This window comes from Diprion similis, chromosome 2 (genome assembly GCF_021155765.1).
Source record: "Diprion similis isolate iyDipSimi1 chromosome 2, iyDipSimi1.1, whole genome shotgun sequence".
NCBI lineage: Eukaryota > Metazoa > Arthropoda > Insecta > Hymenoptera > Diprionidae > Diprion > Diprion similis.
The window spans coordinates 22,673,852-22,694,634 of record NC_060106.1 but is presented as its reverse complement, the minus strand read 5'-3'; the positions used below and the strand labels follow the sequence as shown (position 1 = coordinate 22,694,634).

At 35.4% G+C, this 20,783-nt stretch overlaps 3 protein-coding genes across 6 annotated transcripts; 2 read left to right on the top strand and 1 right to left on the bottom strand.

The window, feature by feature from the left end:
• The first annotated feature begins 325 nt into the window (after positions 1–325).
• On the top strand, positions 326–10,182 carry LOC124416392 (mitogen-activated protein kinase p38b-like). Of its 4 annotated transcripts, none has more exons than XM_046897401.1 (10): positions 326–692; positions 2,015–2,144; positions 2,224–2,282; positions 2,356–2,497; positions 2,640–2,802; positions 2,967–3,038; positions 4,017–4,147; positions 5,613–5,691; positions 6,370–6,543; positions 8,736–10,182. In XM_046897401.1, the coding sequence occupies exons 1-10, from the start codon at positions 580–582 to the stop codon at positions 8,813–8,815; spliced, it is 1,143 nt and encodes a 380-aa protein (XP_046753357.1). In that variant the 5' UTR covers positions 326–579; the 3' UTR covers positions 8,816–10,182. The 4 variants fall into 4 exon arrangements, with proteins under 4 accessions (XP_046753357.1, XP_046753359.1, XP_046753358.1 ...); XM_046897403.1 differs by lacking the exon at positions 4,017–4,147 and adding an exon at positions 4,983–5,062 and having other exon boundaries at positions 327–692; XM_046897402.1 differs by having other exon boundaries at positions 328–692; positions 4,068–4,147.
• Positions 10,183–11,424: 1,242 nt separating this feature from the next.
• LOC124416390 lies at positions 11,425–19,134 on the top strand. Its single transcript, XM_046897398.1, has 7 exons — positions 11,425–11,669; positions 12,457–12,618; positions 13,308–13,537; positions 13,716–15,912; positions 16,595–16,662; positions 17,177–17,383; positions 17,938–19,134. Exons 1-7 carry the CDS (start codon positions 11,590–11,592, stop codon positions 18,570–18,572), a joined length of 3,579 nt encoding a protein of 1,192 aa, XP_046753354.1. The 5' UTR covers positions 11,425–11,589; the 3' UTR covers positions 18,573–19,134.
• A 907-nt stretch (positions 19,135–20,041) lies between these two features.
• LOC124416393 (39S ribosomal protein L42, mitochondrial) lies at positions 20,042–20,783 on the bottom strand. The gene is made up of 2 exons (XM_046897405.1): positions 20,618–20,783; positions 20,042–20,530 (listed from the first exon to the last, which is right to left on the bottom strand). The coding sequence occupies exons 1-2, from the start codon at positions 20,618–20,620 to the stop codon at positions 20,171–20,173; spliced, it is 363 nt and encodes a 120-aa protein (XP_046753361.1). The 5' UTR covers positions 20,621–20,783; the 3' UTR covers positions 20,042–20,170.

Sequence of the window (20,783 nt, the reverse complement as noted above, 5' to 3'; positions counted from 1 at the left end):
TCCATGTTTACTGACGAATAAATCCTAGACATAATATGGACATAACAAAGTATCACAAGGGCTAGCGTCCAGCCCAAGACTAATATTTCCTCCGGCTCGGTGGGTCCGGGGTAATTCTATTGTTGTGCACTTACCGACTCGTCATAAAGGATCCCAATATCACCCAATATTAAATCGTATCGGCATAGCAGAATACTGCAATTTTGCCCCGGCTTCTCAGTTACCTTAAATATGCCTTTATCTGCGGAGCAAAGCCCACAAGGTTAATAGTCTTTATACGATTCGTCAGTCAACGGGAACTAGCCTCAATTGACCGCGAGTGCTAGGCGTTCATAACTGTCTCTATGCCTCGTAGCCATAACCAAAGCTTTGGCCGTCATAACGACATAACGTGTGCAGAGGTATAGCCAGCCACAGCTCGCATTCGTGATGGAGATGGATTTCGGAAATGGCCGCGGTAGTGGACGGTGCTGGTGGTGATGTTCACTGATCTCGTGTTCGTGCTACAGGTTGTTTTCGTTTGAAGTATAACCGTAGTTTCACTCAATAAAATTCTATCAAACCTCGTCGAAATAATAAATGTCCGAGATGCCACGATTTCACAAGATAGAAATCAACAGAACGGAATGGGAAGTTCCGGAACGTTATCAAATGTTAACACCAGTTGGCTCAGGAGCTTACGGCCAGGTTTGGTAAGATTTTCTCGCCTCAACTTCGAGCAATACTATATACCTGCTTTACTAATATTCGCTAGCTAAATTTTTTCCACACCAACTAGAATATATCTAATCGTTTCATTTCCCTTTCTATTACCTACCAGCCAAGATATGCCAGGGATAAATGAGCTAGCCATCCTATCATTGGTATCTGTCAACTTTTGTCATAATAAATCGTTTTGGAAAGCCTTTGCCTGGGATGCCTATAACATAGGTGACAGGGAGTTTGTAAAACTTGATTTGAGAGTAGCACAAATTGTCCATGACTTGATGAAGATTACAAAGAAAAATATCTGTTTTGTTAACAGCTTGCTCTTGATTTACAATTAAACCATTACAGGTGCTGTTGGTATTATCACAAATATCCTAAATCTGAGCCTCTAGATTTCAGTATCAAATCCAAATGTTTAAATGACAAGAATTCAATTTCTCTGAAGAACATATTATTCGATTCGAATTTAGGAATGTCGTTCCCTTTTCAATGTATCAAACTCAACTAAGCCGAAGAATATGGGGCTAGATGGAAAAATGTTATTGTAACTCACATAGCTTGGACTACGCTCCATATTTAAGAACACGTCACAGATTCTCAAAACCTATTTGTCCTAAATCACATCACACATCAATCATTATGGTATCGAAATGTATCTGTATTTAAAATTAGTGAAAATAAATTGAAATAGATTATGTAATATACTATTCAAGTCTGAATCACCCTTAGAAATTAAAGGACTTTTTTATTACTCGAGATTTGAGGAAACCCTGCAAAATCAATACAGGTTGAGCCAAGATGCAAGTAGCTGCATTTCCTATCTATTGTGTCAAATACAGTTTAATGCTCAAGTTAGCCGTAGATCCCAACGACTGAGCGTGTGAAAGAATGTAATGAGCTTCAATTGATTGTTACCTCAATAGTGATACAAAGTGTTAAAGAATGCAAGATCCGCAATCCAAAAGAAATCACATCGAACAAGATGGGACTTATTTGTCATTTGGATTGCCGACTTCAGAGCTGATACTTGCGGCTAACTTCAGTGTCACAGTAAAATTAAGCACTCACATCCTGCAATCGTCTACTCTGTTTCCTATGAGTTCGATCATAAACTTATCAGACTATACCTACCGTGTGGCATGAAAAGGCATAAAACCTTTGATGTCAAAAGTAAATTTATTCTTTTTCAAAATCTGAATATATAGCATTTCTCTACTGGTATAGTAATAAAAAACATGTCGCCTACATTGCAATCAATTTTGTAAAAATGACTCATCATTACGCAAACATTAATTTGTTTTTACAGTTCAGCTGTAGATACAACCAATGGGCAAAAGGTTGCTATCAAGAAATTGGCGAGGCCGTTTCAATCAGCAGTACATGCCAAAAGGACATATCGAGAATTACGAATGCTGAAACATATGAATCACGAAAATGTATGTTAGTGTACAATAATTCACAACTTGAAATGAACACGAAATTGAACGAGGCTTGATAAGTTGGGTTATTTTTCAGGTGATTGGCCTGCTTGACGTATTTCATCCATCCACATCGCTTGTAGACTTTCAGCATGTGTAAGTATTACAAGAAAAAAACACTACCTTACCATAGCAGTGCGCCAACTAACAATTATAACATTTGTTATAGATATTTAGTAACACACTTGATGGGAGCTGATTTGAACAATATTGTGAGAACTCAGAAGCTAAGCGATGACCACGTACAATTTTTAGTCTATCAGATACTTCGTGGCTTGAAATATATTCATTCGGCAGGAATAATTCACAGGGTAAATTTATCGTGACATCTTTTTAGAAAAATGAAGTATTGCCACAGAAGAGTATCAGGCTACGGTGGAGATTAAGTTTCTTAACCGATATCCCCCAAAATTCATAATATTCATTCAAGCCGATATTCTGCTTGTGCTTTAGGACTTGAAACCATCAAACATTGCTGTTAACGAAGATTGTGAATTGAAGATCTTGGACTTTGGCTTAGCACGGCCAACAGAGAATGAAATGACAGGTTACGTAGCAACCAGGTGGTACAGAGCTCCCGAAATAATGCTGAACTGGATGCATTACAATCAAACTGGTATTTATCACAAGAAGCGGGAAAGGGACGGGGGGCATCTTGGAGAAAACTATATCATGCCTTTTCTTAACTTTTCCTATATCTCCGGATTTGACTTAAGCTAAGCACATGTCTGTGTATGTACAAATTTCGTTGTTTTGCCACATAAATTAATCGAATTTTAGTTGATATTTGGTCCGTTGGATGTATAATGGCTGAACTACTAACTGGCAGGACATTATTCCCAGGAACAGATCGTATCCTTTTCAAAGATTTGTGCAATAGTTTCATTGGCTTGCTGTGACTGTCGATAAAATATTTATCGCCTCAACAAAAAAAACCTTGGTACCTCAACATCTTGAAACTATGTCGGTCACTTTCCTTTCTTCGTGTTAATGCAGGTAGCGTGCAACCTGTTATCTGAAATAAGCTTGAAAATAGCATGCTTCCAGGATTCATTTTATGTTTTCACATTACTATTGTTTTGTAACAATAGTTGCTTCTGTACTGAGGGCTGCGGGGATATAAATGACATTGTCAACTATAGTGTGCAGGTAATATCAGCTTGATCACTAGTAAATATTTAACTCTTCAGCACTCTCGCTATGAGATTTTCTCTCGTACAGCACAGCTCAACCTATAGAAGAATCAACCGTGAGAGTCAGACGCCATAATATGTGCAGGTGCTGACGACTTAATTACGAAGTAAAACATTCAGTTCATCTCATTCAAATTGAAAGAAAAATATTATGTCTACATGTACATGGTAATGTTCTTTGTTTTTAACACATCAAATTTAGTTTCCATTTTGCTAACTTTTCCATTTACGCCACCTGATACTGTCAAGTTGTGCATTAGTCACCAGTGACCGATACGACAGTTGCCATGTTAAGTTTTGTTCTGCAGGTGTTGTATCTCAAGCTTTATACTTCACAAGGCTTGTACTTGTCTGATAAGTTGTGTAATGTAATTGCGAAGATTTTAATATAAGGATATATCTTGTTGAAATTCGAGACATATATATCGTCAAGACACACACACACACATACACATCTTAAAGAAAGCAAAAATGACAATTTGTGACAGACCATGAATTTTATGTGTGTGTGGGCGCACGAGCACACCCGATTTAGCGACGATACATATTCTCAATAATAATTAATCATCTAAAATAGTATAGTAGATCTGGTAAGTTGGGTTGATATTTATGCAAAACACCTCCATATTTCTCAAAGTCGCGGTTTGCAAAGACTTGCGTATTATCAGTCAAGCCTTAGCAAGAGCAGATATTCATCAGTTGAACCTTATTATGGAGATTCTGGGGACTCCACGAGATGAGTTCATGCAGAAAATATCATCAGAGTCTGTAAGTATGCTTGAATTACCAAATGGTACATAACGCTTCTAAATGCTATGTAATTCCACATGAAAGAGGTTTCCGCAATAAATGCATTTGATCGATGTTTCATTGAATCTAGTCACCGTAAATAAGTTTGAGAGATTCAACACCTTGGTCACTGCCAATTTACATCCCCATCCAATTGTTATCAGTTGGATTTCAATCCACAGCTCTATATCCATTTCCACACTGTATAATCATTACTGGATAAAGTTAACTTTTGGCATGAATCAGCAAATTCTTCAGCTGGAACTTGAAAAGATTGAGAAATTAGCCGAAGCCTCTTTTGATCATGTCAGCTGCACATTTTTCACGGTTGAAAAGCGAGTAACAAAATATTGGCTCTCAGTATGCAAATTTTAAGGTAAGGTAAACTTTGCATGTTCTAACTCTCTGGTGCATGAAGTGTTGACAAATTTTCATTTTTTCGCATCCTACATAAAATCAGGGGATCAGAAATTAATGCACAGGTTCAGTGTGATCGATATTTGTGGCTAACTTACCATACCTCTGTCAAACTTATCCGGACGTTTGATGGCAAATGGTTTAAAAAATGTTTGCGCATTCTGAAAAATCAAAACATCGATCTCGTTTCAATTCTATCATACCGCCCTGTAGATTTATTGTCGCAATAGTTTTTCATGGGCTGATATTCTTCTGAGATGTTTGAGTACTTCACGTATTATTAGCTTGTAAAATATCTACTGTACATTCGTTTCATTAATTCCAAGCAAAATATTTATTTTTCATTAAGAATTCAATAGGAGTGTGCATCGGCCAAAATTACCTTAACAATTGCCAGACATCGATCACCTGACGCGAGTACTCGTGCTCTGTGGCACACCCACAGAAGATACTTTAGGCAAAATAACCAGCCAAGAGGTAAATGGGATATTATTAGTTTGAGGTAACGCCAGGATTCTCACAATATGGTACCACATCACAGAGTAGCTCGGCCCCAAGTATTAAGGGATCATCTCTTGCTTTTTCTTGTGCTGTCGAAATTTGAATTCAGAATTAATGAACTATCAAGTTAGGGGTACTACAAGATCTTGTAATCAACTCAATGTTTGCAAAATTTCTGGTACCTGATTTCCGATACACAGAATTTCAAGAAGGTGAGAACAATCGATTATACAGCAAAGTTTATATTAGGACATCTACCGAGGTTAAAAATGTCCTACGCTTGAACTTCCAGCAAGTTTCTGCACAAATGATATGACTTTTGCAACTATTAACCAGATTTGATTATTCGATTGCAGAGGAAAAATTTGGAAGCACTCGAATTTTTAACAATGAATTAATGATTAATGCTTGTTGCGAGCTGCTACAAACTAAAGTGATACTACAATATTAACATAATATCACATGATATAACAGCATTTGGCACAACCGTGAATTGAGTTTAGGTAATTATCTAATTGCATTACAGGCTCGAAATTATATACAAAGTTTACCACCGCTCAAGAAGAAGGATTTCAAGGAAGTATTTCGCGGAGCAAATCCTCTAGGTAAGGAAAGCTGCACTACTTTATCGGAGTTATTAAAATGTGTACCAAAGCTTGCGGAAACTGTTGCTATAGAATATAAAACAGTCGTATCATATTTAGTTCTAGATAGTTAAATATAAAGATGGTTGATAATAGAATATATATACATATGTATATATATTAGAGTGATTCAAAATAAAATTTTTTTTAATTATTTCGGGGGAACAGGCTTAAAAGTTTCATTTAGGTCTAAAGTAAGCCTGTCAAAATTTGAGCTCTTAGTATCAATATTAAGATGCTCTGCATCGCACTTTTATATTTTCCATAAGAATAACACGGGAAAGATGGTTTTTGCTTCTTTAATTAAACCTGTTTCTGTGAAAAAAAAATTTCATTTTTTCATTTTAAATCACCCTAATTCACATATATACTATATGCGGCGCAACTGAAAAAAATAATTCCTGGGCGGCAGTCCACACAGAATGCGAGACGCATAGGTCGTTCAGGCTATGAAACAAGAAACTGAGATTTCACCTATTTCTTCCTCACCCTGCATAAGCTAGTCACTTATGGGGGCATACACTTTCGGGTGTGGCGGGAGTAGTAATAATTATCATTATTACGATTATTATTCTACTCATATTGCTATGTATTGAGTATGTTTGGATATTGTCAAACCTCAAACTTGACGTATTACAGCAATCAACCTATTGGAACTAATGCTAGAGTTGGATGCTGAAAGAAGAATAACAGCAGAACAAGCTTTGGCGCATCCATATCTTGCTCAATATGCAGATCCTACCGATGAGCCTGTATCTTTACCCTACGATCAGAGTTTCGAAGATATGGATCTACCTGTAGAGAAGTGGAAGGGTAAGTGTCTCTCACTGATGCTTATTTACTATGTTACTACCTCTATATCATATCTCAATAAAGAAACTGCATATCCCCCGGGAAATTTTTGTAAAATTTGTAATGTAGTTTGCACGAGTTAGTTTTGTGTTTCCATATTAAAACCCTGTGTTGACTATGAAAGAAAATGCCAACCTTGTTTCCGCTGTCACTTATAAGTGAACTTTTCTACAGATCATTCTTTGATTGTTATCGATTGTTTAGATAGATACAATCATACCCTGACTTATGCAAACTCGGAGTTATGCGGTTCTCAATTTGTTCGTTTGGAAACACCGACATTCAATATCTTCAGTGTTTCTAGGCATTAGAGGGATTTTGCACGAACTCTGTGTGCACAATTACGATTCTACTATCGACGAAAGCGATTGTTTTGTTATAAGTTTCCTAAACCCTTGAAAAACTATGTAAGGTTGTACCCCGACTTACGCGATTTTCATCAGACTCACCTGTTGTGCAGCTTTGGAGTGTTATCAGTAATAATATTAATTGTTTATTTAGGTAAGTTTCTAGAATTACACATATAAAAAATACATATGAGGTATTCCACACCAACCCAGCGGCATTTTTCCCTGACCCCCTACGATCTATTCCATTATATTTTATTTCATTCAACCTACAGAAAAACGTACTCTGAATTTTTTTCAGATTTTTCGAACCAACCGGTCTCTCAAAAAAAATTAATGAACCCCCGTTTTGGCCAAAAAAAACGCCCACTCTGAAAATTTTCAAAAAATTCACGAAAATTGTGTATCACAAAACAAACATTTTAAGCCATAAACCATAGTGGAAGTACCTTTTTTTAATGTTTTACTTAATTTTATAAGTTAGACAAAATTTTTTTTTGCCCATTTTCGTACATTTTTTGTATACAATGTGTAGAGCAGCACACCTTTATACTACATACTTATCTATACAGGGTGAATTTAAAGTGACTACACTCGGCTCTGGATATAACAAACAAACCCCGCGGCTGGGGCTCCACGCGCTCCTTTCCGAAGAAAACTCAGGAGCATACGCTCTTGAAAAATACTCTGTAAAACATTAAAAAAAGGTACTTCCACTATGGTTTATGGCTTAAAATGTTTGTTTTGTGACGCACAATTTTCGTGAATTTTTTGAAAATTTTCAGAGTGGGCGTTTTTTTTTGCCAAAACGGGGATTCATTAATTTTTTTTGAGAGACCGGTTGGTTCGAAAAATCTGAAAAAAATTCAGAGTACGTTTTTCTGTAGGTTGAATGAAATAAAAAATAATGGCATAGATTGTAAGGGGTCAGGGAAAAATGCCGCTGGGTTGGTGTGGAATACCTCATATATTAACTCCTTGCAGAAAAGGAATATCATCTGAGTGCAGGCCAGAATCTTACATTAATATTTCTCTCAAATCTGATACATTCCCAGCAGAGCAGGGCCAAAACTGTGCGCAAAAATGTCCCTCTTTTTAAATCAACTTCACTTATTTATCCCTGATATACACATTATAAATAACATATATGACAAATTATCGTGTTGTATCTTATATATTGGTAGCGAGCTATGCCTGACACACTATCATCTATGTTTACCAACGTTTGATTAATTAAGTGCGTCATTAATATTTTTTGGTGGTTTTTGAAAAGGAAAGATCCTTATCTTTAATGTATCATGACCTAGCGAATTACAGCATTCTGTAATACAGATCTGTAGTCGTTAGGCTTATTGTCAGTCTGCTATGTAACACCAGGATCTAATTTAAAAAATGCTTTCAAGGAAAGGCTTTCAGTTTATAATTGAACAATGCTACTATAATCAGTGTTGTTGCTTGATAGTTAATTATTTCAAACTTCAGTACATCTATTTTCAGTTTGTTATGCGTATGTGAGATGCATTCAACATTAATTTTGGTTTATGTACACCCACGGAGGTATATTGATTTAGATTGGGAGGGCAGTACAAACCATTAGCAGCCAGCAGCTAAAGACACTATTATTTTGCATTATATGCCAACCTAAATCGGTACACTTTTCCATGCAATCTATGTGCTTTTTGTTATGGTTGTTGGATTATAGCCGTATTGTAAAAGGGAATCTCCCGTGAATATGTGATTAATAAATGATTAAATAAATGAATATTTAGATAATCATGGCATGGACTTCTTGTTTGTTGATTTCAGAACTTGTTTATCACGAGGTTGTGAATTTTGTCCCACAACAGTTGCCAGCATCAGCTACTGAGGGAGAATCGACATCCTAGGATAAAGAATAGTGTATTTAAGTGAACTAATTTTAAGGCAGCAATCACAGAAATTCAATGCGTGGAACATCTGTCGCTGTAAATAATCCATAATTAAGATAAAAAAAATAGTGCAGATAATTATTAAACTTATTTTTGTGTAACACTACCCTAAATTATTCATATGAACGAAGTATTTGAAACTCGTTTATATTAATTAAAATCTGTGTGCCCATTTCATCTTATTGCCACGCGTGTCTTTGCTGCAATCTATCCATGAGGTATGAGCATCGCTTAGGTAATGTGAAAAAATTTAAAAACTGGTGGTCGGTGTATTTGTACCAGGAAAAAAATGGAAACCTTGACTCATCTGTATATGTAGAGGGTTGTCATATGGTAATTTAACAAACATAGTTTCCAAAATAATATTCAATGAGTACTATTATTCTTTTCGCAATAATGTATGTTTATTAAGACCAAATTAAGTTGAACGGTTTTCCTGAAGATATTACTTGTTATCTTTCTTGGAATTTGTGAATCAAAATTTGGCAGAAACTAGAAAAACTTGAAGTCAAAGAAACTGAAATGATATGGACAAATGAATAGAACTTGGGCAAGTGACGAGATACATGAATTCATTGAAAATTTACACATACGGACTATAATTTACATCACTAAAACATTAAAAGCATATCCAATGTACTTAAAGTAGAGCAGCCAAAATAAAACATAGTTCTCGAGTATTATAATACTAAATCTTATAATACCTTACTCGTGGAATTCAGACCGACATTTTGAATAACAGCAAAGCAAGTGTTGTGTGCAACTTACAAATTAGCAAAGCAGGCAAACCATACAAATACTTCACTGTACAATCTACGGTGGACTTGGTACACCTAAATACCATGACTCAATGTTATAAAAATTAATTATTTTAATGAGTCAAGAACAATCTATTGAAGTGGCCTGAAAGGCCTGAAAGGCAATACAACAGATGTTAATTTTCAGTTTTGTTTACCTGTGACATTTAGAGAACACTATTTGTACTATTCTCATTAGGGAATCGGGACTGACGGGTGCAAAAACAACAGAAACATAATATGACTTGTGTGCGAGTGATTTTTCACAATAGAATCAAACTAAAATTACTTACAATTTGTATAGAGCAGCATTTTTCAACCAATAACAAACTGCATTTGTATTATTTCATATTTAACAAACTTGTTTGTTGAAAAGTAAAATAGAATTTATAGTAATATGGTTAAGGTTGCAACAAAGCTTGTATATACATACGTACAGGATTGTACACGTAATGTACAAGATAATATATAATATATTGGAATTTGATTAGGCGCAGGAATGCTAAATAAATCTGTTACATGGTTGTACCATCTCGTTGATTATTTCATTTCAAAATAAAATTAACCACTCAAAATAGTCAAGGAGGATAGTTGAGAAAAGTGTTCAAATTTGCACCACTTCATGCTGCAGCGCAGTGTTGGGCATTTTTTTAATTAATTATATCCTAATTACTAATTACAAATGTAATTTTATTATTGAAAGAAAGAAAATTACTAATTACAATTTTGATTTGTAATTAGAAGAGTAAACAATACTGATTACATTTTCAATTTTTAATTAGAAAAATTTGAATTACAAATGTAATCAGTATCGAATTCTCTTATAATTACAAATGTAATTAGAATCGATTTTTCTTCTAATTATGAATGAAAATTGTAATTAGACTCGAATATCCCTGTGATTAAATTTTCCACATGTAATTGATATCATGTTTCGAAATAATTGAAATCGTAGTTCGGGTATGTATGAGTTATTCCAACGATACATGAGTGACTCCGAGTATATGAGGGTCATTGAACGTAAGTATCAATAATTTAGATAATTTTTCAATCATCACAATGAAATTTGACTGACTTTTAAGCTCATTTCAATGCTGAGTATAAAACATAACTGATTTGACTGAATATCATTTCACAAATATTGTGGGAATGTAATTAAATTACACGATTGTACATAAATGGTACCGGATGCTTCAAGTAATAAGCAATTGAATGGATTTCAATCAGTGGTGGGCACCACTAATTAATTTTTATAATTAATTACATAGAAATTAATAATTACATTTGTAACTTGTAATTAGAAAAAAATCGATTCTAATTACATTCGTAATTTGTAATTAAAAGAATAAGCGATACTTATTACATTCGTAATTTGTAATTGATATTTTTCCAATTACAAATTAAAAATGTAATTAGAATTTTAGCTCCATAGAGTGTCTATAATACGGTCCTACGTACAGCAACCCTGTAGTGATCCAAATACTTTTACATTTTTCACCACTAGGTGGCATTGCTGCACAGTGGTGTACGACAAGGACAGAGTAGTCTCACAGCTCACTGACACTGACTCTCACTCTCTCGACCCAGTCGCACGTGCGTTCAACAACGCGAGCCAGAGACACAAAGGGGAGCCTCTTCTTTGGCCCCACTGATCTCTACTTTGGCCCACCCACGCGCTAGCGATCTATATTATCTCATATCGACGCTTAACCAGTTCAAATAAGCTACAAAATTACCGATATTCGCTGTGTTGACAGTTTTTCACTGAAATATAATAGAACTTTTCACGTGATATCGATTAATGAGAAATATAGCCAAAGACTTGACCGTGTAGGTGTATAATGCAATTGCTACCGCTGCTACGCGATATGCACAATTTCTCTCTATATCTAGAATAAATATTATCAGTCGTACCCAGGGTTCAAATTGATCGAAATGCTTTCAACGCCAAAAGCAAAGGCTGAGTTGTTTCTGGCATCATCTCTTTATGACGGCTTGGAAGACAATAATATAACGTAAGTATTGTTACGATGATTGTTACTTATACACACATAACAACTACTTAGAACATAACAAAAATAAATCTATGTTCATTTATTCGCGCTACAGTTGCAAAATATCAAAATGACTGGCCCTGGTCGATCTCGACGTTGACGTATATATCTTCAAATATCGAAATCCACGTATCTCAAACGCAAAAATAAGTTCAACAGCTCCATTCTATACGCAACGCTGAACCAAAAGAGTCTAACATATTTTCCTTCGTCGCAGAAATAAAGAAATGGTATAGATTTTAAGAAATCGCATTAGTAAATTCATACTATATTTTAATTTCTGCGTCAAATGAAAATGTGTTTGGCTGTTTTTGTTCAGAAATATGTATAGAATGGGGCTGTTGGGTCTTTTTTCGCGTTTGAAATACTTGGTCCTCGATGTTTGGAGACTTATACATCAACATCGAAATGGACCAGGGCACTTTCTTACACTACCTTTCGAAATCACCCTGATCACTAGCAGTCATTATAGCTATTTAGATTGCGGCAATTGGAAGGCAGAGACAAAAGAAAGATGATAGTCACAACTTTTGCACACATCCTAAATGTTATCCTTAACTGTGTTCGCGGAAATGCACTGCAAACTCATATTGAAGTAACTTGATTGTATTTTTTCAATACTGACTGTGTTGTGGTTAGAATGGAAAATATATTTATATTGTCCATTGAGCGAACCATTAGGGCAATGATCTTAAACGAGAGTTGTTTAGTCTCAGCGCATTGCGTATTAAGGAATTTTCTTTTTTAGGCAAGTGACAACCCTATTATTGAATAAAGAGGCAGATCCCAATGTTTTGATACCATCCCAAGGGATAACCCCGTTTCATTTGGTTATCGGCAATGACTCTGAAACATTTGCCGAAGAAGTAACCAAGTTGTTCCTGCGTCATGGTGGAAATCCCAATATCAAGTCAGTAGTTATTGATTAATAAAATATTTATATCAAGTTAATTTTCCACAACGAATGTATACTTGTGATTTGATGTTCAAAATGTTTATCTCCTTGTTTGAACTTTTACTACCTTGTGCAATTGATAGCAACAGTAATAAATCCCTGGATGAAATTCTTTCTTGGACTCTTTTCTGATATACAGGGTGACCCAGTACCCGGGGGCACCGGGCACTGACGGATTCCTTGTAAAAAAATAAGACTAAAATTTGTATTGACAATTTTTTTTTTTGAGCAACGGTTTTCGAGTTAGAGCCGATTGAAATTTACCAATTAGGGCACAGACGGAAGGTATTTCACCGCAAGGTATCAAACTTCTACCCCAAATTTGTAGCATATTCATTGGAGCAAACACAAAACTGACACGTTAGATTCAAACCGATGATATGGTGATGTGGTACAACAGGGTGAAGCTTTAACTGCCGTTATAATTATTTTAATAATTATTTTATATTTAATTGCGGTACATCAAAGTAGACGACCGCCTATGCGGTTTATGTTTGGATCAGATGAAGAAAACATCTGTTTTCTCTACAACTGCTGTTCTCTACAAACAAAGTGAATAGTTAATTAGCTGTGCATCTACAAAATTCACACATTTGTTTTTCAATCATTGCTTAATACTGTAGCTAGATGTATTTAAAAAAAAGGTCTGTGGATGGAATGACACCGGTACATGTAGCTGCTGCCTGGGGCCGCCTTGGTGTTCTTGAACTTCTATTATCAAACGGTGGTGATCCTCTATTGGTTGACGACGATGGGAGGTCCCCTTTCCATTATGCCTTTGACGAGGCTCATTACGACGCGATTGCTACCCTTGGAAAGTATTGCGGTGAATCTTATGAAGAAGACCTAAATCTGAAATACAGTATTGCCTTGGGTAAGGAGAACTTGTACGATGTATGTGTATGCTTGTGTATGTATGTATATCCATTGCTTCCAGGAAATATGTTTTGATACTATGCGTTCCAAATTGTACAGCAGGTGCACTTCACTTGCTCTAAACACTGTAATTTAAAAGGCAATAACTTCAATATATTCCCTTATTTGTTTCACAGATAAGGTTGTAGTAAGCAACGGCGGTGTGATGGCTGAATATGCCGTCTCAGAGGATATATCCACAATGGATAGCAACAAGCTTCCAGATTTTCAAAAAATCCATATATTTAACAATAACAACGTTGATGTAGCGGTAAATTTAAATAATGGGGAATCTGGCAATCATGTGTTTAACCTGTGTGCAAGGCATCCTGCGAATATTGACAGCACAATGACAACTGCTGACGAGTCATCGACTTCTTTGCCGAAACATATAAACATCAGGCGACATAAGAGGTGTCTTCCACGAAGCAGAAAGAATGGTCTTGACCAAAATTTGAACAATAATGACAGGTTCGAATGCCGAGAACGAAATATGATGAACGAAAATCTTCAATCCAATGGTTGCCCTATTTCACACCTCAATAACGAAACCAATATTGAGGAACCTTTTTTTTTAGAACCGCAAAAAAAAGGCGAAAATATGCCTCGGATCAGCTCACCAAAAACCAATAAAAAATCAGTAGAGACTGCATGTGAGATCAGGTCTAAATTCCGAGATATCAAAATGACCGAAACTGCGCCACACCATAACATAAAAACGTCTTCTAAAAATAAGATCATTCACAAAACTCCTCTACGATGTCTAAAGAGGGAACCATTTTCTGAAAGGAAGAAAACTCCATCTACTACAGGGAAAACAGTACATAATTTGAACGTCAAAACTACCCCAATTGGTAGGGAATTCTCGCCAAACAAGAAGACAGCACCATTTCGTACGCCAAGTAAACAGGGCCCTGAAAAAACTTTATATTCACCTGATTGTTCGATTGTAAGTAAGTCGCCAAATCTGATCATAACACCGACTAATGCTTATAAGAAATTGCACGCGGGAGGAAAAATATCTACAAATAGTACAGCTGTACAAATGTCAAAACATTCAAAAAGACGACCAGTCTGTAGTGTAAATCAAATATCAGAATGTCGAAAAAATTTTATCAACGGTGACAGTGGTAAAAATCTTTTTGCAGCATCATGCAAACTGACCGACCTAGGTTACATGCAAATGAAGGAAACGGTACTGAGTCCAAATAGACTTCATACTTCTCCAACGCAGTCGGAAAGATATATGTATACCCCAAACCTTACAGATTCGGCGAAGCAAAAAAAAACATTACCAGCCAAACGAACAAAAATTATAACACCCAGTTATTCCAAGCTACGTTCACCAGCAACCCCATTTAACGAAACCTATAATAAAAGTGATTACTTTGATGCTGCAGGTCTTTCGCCAAATATAGAAAATGCTAATCCATTCCTTGATAGAAGGACTTTGACCAAAAGAATTGCCATAAAGTTAGAGGAAACCATGTATGACGACGATTCTGACCAAAGTATTTTACCTGTGGATTCCAACCAGATTTTAGATATTCCAAAAACTGAGACACAGCTTCAAGAAGACACGAGGACTAAAATTAAAGTGAAAGACTGTATCGCTACTGAGCTTCAAGCATTACGGATTGACGATAATAACCGTTTTAATCATTGGAAGAGAAGATTAAATCCAAATCTTCCAGTAACGAATGAGCAAGTTCAAATAGCGAATACCATCATTGGTTCTACAAAAAACGAGGTCGGTGATGGTATGGACCACCGAACAAACAATCTTAATAGTAACTCGACACAGACAAACAATAACAAACATTTCACAAACAAAGTAATTGAACATAGAACATTCAAACCTGATTTGAATATACTTGCTGCTAATCATATTCCCGCGAGGTCAATTGGCTTGAAAAATAAAGGCAATGAGAAACTAGCATTGACGACCTGCTCACATGTATCAAACTTGAAGGAAATTGATGATTCTGTTGCACTGACTGACCATAGTAGTTATTTCTCTGATACTTATACAGAAGATGAAACAGATTCATTAATGAAACCGCAACAGTTAATCAAGAACAAATCTGCCAGTTATGATAACCTGTCAAAAGCCAGATCCAAATTGCATCAAAATCAGTGTAATTTCCCACTTGATTTGGCTAGCGATAAATGCTCTAGTGATAGGAAAAGCTCTGCCCTCTTATCCAATGTCACGTCAAGCACTAATACGTCAAGCTATGCATCTTTTGTCAGTATTGAAGAGGAGTACAAATATGAAGACGCAGAGGAGGGAGTCATCTTATTGGAACGTCGATTGTTGGTCACTCCAGTCAAGTGAGTTAAGACTACACGTGATTATACTATCTACTTTCCTTATCAAAACAAGCTCAGATTTCTTTGAACAACCATGACTAAGCTATGCTTTATACAACATTTATGCCTATAATTGCGCATGGATTTGGCTAAACTTGAGATTCAAATACAAGGTGCCACTTTTTGGATAACCCTGAGAAAACAAAGATTCCGGTTCTCAACCTACTTATAAATAACGATTGTTACTCTTGTTTTATTTTCTATTTACAACGATCACGTAATTATGAATGGAAATAAGGAATGAAAATTATTAAAAGATTAATTAAACAGACCACTGTGCCACATTGTAAATACTCTTTCATTCAGGCTAACAAAGAATATAGTGAAAAATGGTCAGGGAAAAGTTAGAAAATTCTATGGCATTGTGATGAAATGCGAAAGAAATATGCTTTTTCCACGAAAAGAAATATTATGAACAATTTGTTTTCCACGTCTTCGGTCCCGGGACTATTAAATAGATTATAACCTGTTTTTGAAAACTGATTGATACAGAATTTATTGATTCAAAGTTCAGTCAAGAAAGTTATAATTTGGTCAGAGAAAGTCATGAAAAGGTGAAAGGTTCACATGTGCATTTTGATTAAGAGACATCACAGTCTTAAGATCAACTAATTGCTCCAACTTTTCGAAAATAATGTTCTAGCATTCCAATAATCAAATCTGAAGTCAAATACTCTTCACCATCTGAAAAAAGCAGCGATTGTTTGGATGGTAAGTTAATTACTATGTTTACAGAAGGTTTTTATTTCGGTATATACTATAATTAATTTGGTGAAACTAGTATTGACAGTGACTGTAATTAGGGGTGAACACGTATTTTTTTTTCTCTAACTCTGATTGTAGAACTTTCGTAGAATCTTTTTAATTCAAAATTGGAAAACATGTTGACTGTCTACTCACTAAACACTTGATTATATCTGTTCGTAACCGCCTGGTAACATTTTTGGTATATTTGTGTTCGGAATAATTTGTAAGCATTTTCGAAATTTCAAATTGAAATGGTTATCTACACATACACATTGACAATACGTGTATATAAACGCATACTTTGGTGTGTACTGAAATTTAAAATGCAAAAAATCAAACTTCTACAATTGTATGTGAAGTATTATTTTAAAAAAAGGATGTTACCACAATGAATATTGCTGAAACCTTTAGAAAAACTTGAATGCCTTGAAATTTATTATTATTTGTATTTAAGAATTGTAATATTTCTACTTGGCAGATGAATCGTCAGAATTGTACACTTCAAGTTTACCATCATCGTTGGTATTTATGGACAGTGAAACTCTGCGTGCAGAGTTGACTAAACTAATTGGTCATCCGCCTGGTCCTATAACAGCTACAACTCGCCATATCTATCTGAAACGACTATGGAAACTTCAAAAATTATCCCCAACCTCGTCATGTCCCAAGATTGCAGCTCCACCAAGTAAATAAATTTTTCCCTCCACTATTTCATAATTATTTCACTTCATGCCAGTACAACTTGAACAGTACTTTGTATCATTATTATCATCCTTATCAATATCATTGTTGTTGTTGCTAAAGTTATCTTTATCGTCATAATTTGGTTAATCCTTACTCCGCACCCAGGGGTCAAATCGACCCCACCAAGTTTAATAGTCTATAATTCTATTATATCTATTCAATAGTCTATGGAAAACAGATGTCTTCGTAAATTTGTAAAATTTTTTTACATACTAACAACGGAATTTCCTTGAAAAATGATGCTGCCAGCAAAAGCAATATCTTAATGGTATTTCAGGATTTTCTCAAATCATTTGGTTGACTATTTTCTTTACCAGGCAATAATTAATAAGTGTGTGTCACGTATACTTCACCCGTGCGGTGTGCCCAGTAAGAGTTAAGGTATCTACTAGGGATTTACGGGTACCAGAATTTTTCACAGCCGTAGTATCTACTAACTATATGTATGTACTATTCATATGTGTATGTATTTATCATGAATTTTCTTTGATCTAGAATTCAGCATGGAAATTGAAAAAACGTTGCGATCAGAGAGTTGGATGAATGACTTGTCCCTGTATGAATCGTTAGAACAGCAAGTATTTGGCGAATTTTCGAATCCTGATCCAACACGGCGATGGAGAGAGGGTACGATCAAGTCGTCGTTCAACTACCTGCTTATGGATCCTCGAATTACAGATAATCTCCCACGACGAGTAGATGTATTATCATCGATCGAACGTTGGCGATCATTTTTGTCGTCGATATTTTATGTTGGTAAAGGAAAGCGATCAAGACCATATGCTCATTTGTATGAGGCATATGGTGAATGGAAAAGAGGTAACAGGAGTACAAGCGATAAAAAAATTAACTACATTTTGGATATTTGGAACAGTAACTGCGGGGTGGTTTGCTTGCACTTGTTTCAAAATACGATTCCCGTTGAGGCGTACACTCGAGAAGCTGCAATGATAGATGCGTTAGGATTGGATAGACTGAAAAATTCAAAATCAGGGGAATACTATGGTGTTGCTGCAACATGGAGTCACCATCAAAAGCGATCTTTTGGCGTATATTTGTTATACAAAGCAATGCAGATTTTAATGAATGAAGGCGAGAGACAATTATGCCCTGACAATATTGGAAGATGATGTAACATTACATGACAATGACAACTATTCATAAGTGATATATAATGCTCATATCGACAAAACATGTTTTATCAACATGTCTAATTAAAAAAATACATTGATATAAGACAAGGATTTTCTGCAGATAGTCTACTTTCATAGTTTTACCACAATGTAAGAATAAGTGACTTGACCATGAATCTTTTTATTTAGTAACATTTTCAAGATCATATTGGCATTGGAGTATAATGTGGATCATTAAGGTTTAAAGCATGGTTCGTGTCAATTGCGCTTTCAATTCTGAGCCTTATGTTCAAATTGTATTCATTATTCTGTATGTCTATATGTTCACATAGTGTTGGGTTCATGCATATTTCCATTACACAATTAAACTGAGCGTGAGAAAAGAAAGGAATCAACACTTCTGCAACAAAAGTACAAATCTCATATGTGATAATAAGGTTTGACCCATAAAGAGAAATATATCATAGAATTAAAAGTTAGAGTAAAGTTTACATAAGACCAGGTGGGAAGAACATTTGTATATAGAATATTATTATATGAAATAACTAAAGTGTAAATAGATTTTTGTAAACAATTAAAAAACTACAAACAGATTTAATCTTTTAACAATTTAATAACATGGCAATTGACGATGTATTAGTAGTATGCCATGTTAAATATCTAATGATAGACTGATCCAAAAAATTGACAAAATTGAAATGTGCAACGTTCATGTAACTAATTGTTGTAAGAAGCCATTATTTCGCAACTTTACAATCATTTTATAAAGCTTACAGCTAGTATATGCAAGTGCTCGGCTTTCAATACATCATTTATGAGATTTTACTGCGTTTTCGACATTCCAAAAGTCTGGACATAGCTAGTTTTCCCAAAGTGCTTAGTCACGTAAATGTGGAGATCTTTATTGAGACTTTATCTAAATATAAGTGATACTTTTTTTGTATGAAACGTTGTATGAAAACAGCTGATTATCTCGGCTGAAACAATGACTTGTATGATACAAATTTGTGTTCCAACACTACAACAATTTTTTTAACGACCTGAATAGATTTCTTGGCAGGATCATTACTATGATATAAACTTTACCTCGTATCCCTATTATGTCCTTGGAGCAAACATTATGCCCTAACGACTGTGTCATGTACAAACCCTTGGATTGATTTTGGCACATTCAAGGGTACCGGAATACTCTGTCACTACTTGTTTAACACGTGTCAGAATAAATCTACAGTCTATACATGGAAATCAGTACCGAACCCTTTTCTCTATGTTATTTCTGCGTATCTGCATGCCAAACACTAAAGATGAAAGAGGTGTTGCCTGAATTGAAGCTGACACCCGCTATTGTAAGCTTGACATTCCAAAAATTATGAGACATCGATAACCGAATGCAAAGTTGAATTATCAAAATAATCCTATTTATGTACACAGAAATCATTACCAGAGGTACAACAAATCATTAAAAGTTTCCATGGGCTTATTTCACTTAATCAATTTATTGTGGTGCATTACAAAACAACGTCTACTTAATTATGTGACGCACGTACGATGCATAATTTTCTCAGCTAGCGAACAATCGTTTCAATAACTTTCCACTACAAGTACTCCCTATCCATAGGCGTTTTCTTAGCTTTCTTATCCCTAGCTCTCGGATACCATCTGTGTTTCGTCGTGAATGTGATTTTAGACAGTTCTTCTCGTACTACCTCCGGATGTTTTTTTCTAAATATGTCTATAGCTTGTTTTGCTTGATTACTGAGCACGGAATTTTCCTCAATTTTTTCAGCTGGTAAAGGTTTGGTGTACTGGTATGGGAAATGTTGTTCAGGATGCCAGCAAACAATCGTTCCATCGTCTGCAACGACCACTGCTTCCGACGGCAACGTAGAATAGTTTAATTGTAAGCTCCGAATTGATCGTAGAGCAAGCAGCGGCCTTTTCAGGCAGAACCTCATCTAAAACATTGTAAGTATGTTTACAAAGGCTGAAGGCTAGTGGATGAATTATGCTTTATTAGGTGACCAAATGTATACGATTATTACCATGTCTGATAAACCTATCAATCGGGATGATCAGGAATATACTCCGGTTACCGGAAATAGCAATTTGTGCTGATCTAATTCATTGCTTTATTCACCTAAAATGAGCGCTATTCTTCGTTTTTCTTTATATTACCCTTAATCCTGATGGCTCTCAATTATATATCAG

Bases quoted from the DNA above. Each gene is read 5' to 3' on its own strand.
- LOC124416392 (XM_046897401.1), top strand. From the start codon at position 580: ATGTCCGAGATGCCACGATTTCACAAGATAGAAATCAACAGAACGGAA. The intron at 3,039-4,016 runs GTATCCTTTTCA...TATTTCTCAAAG, and splicing joins ATTATTCCCAGGAACAGATC to TCGCGGTTTGCAAAGACTTG. The intron at 4,148-5,612 runs GTAAGTATGCTT...ATTGCATTACAG, and splicing joins AGAAAATATCATCAGAGTCT to GCTCGAAATTATATACAAAG.
- LOC124416390 (XM_046897398.1), top strand. From the start codon at position 11,590: ATGCTTTCAACGCCAAAAGCAAAGGCTGAGTTGTTTCTGGCATCATCT. The intron at 11,670-12,456 runs GTAAGTATTGTT...TTTCTTTTTTAG, and splicing joins TTGGAAGACAATAATATAAC to GCAAGTGACAACCCTATTAT. The intron at 17,384-17,937 runs GTAAATAAATTT...TCTTTGATCTAG, and splicing joins CAAGATTGCAGCTCCACCAA to AATTCAGCATGGAAATTGAA.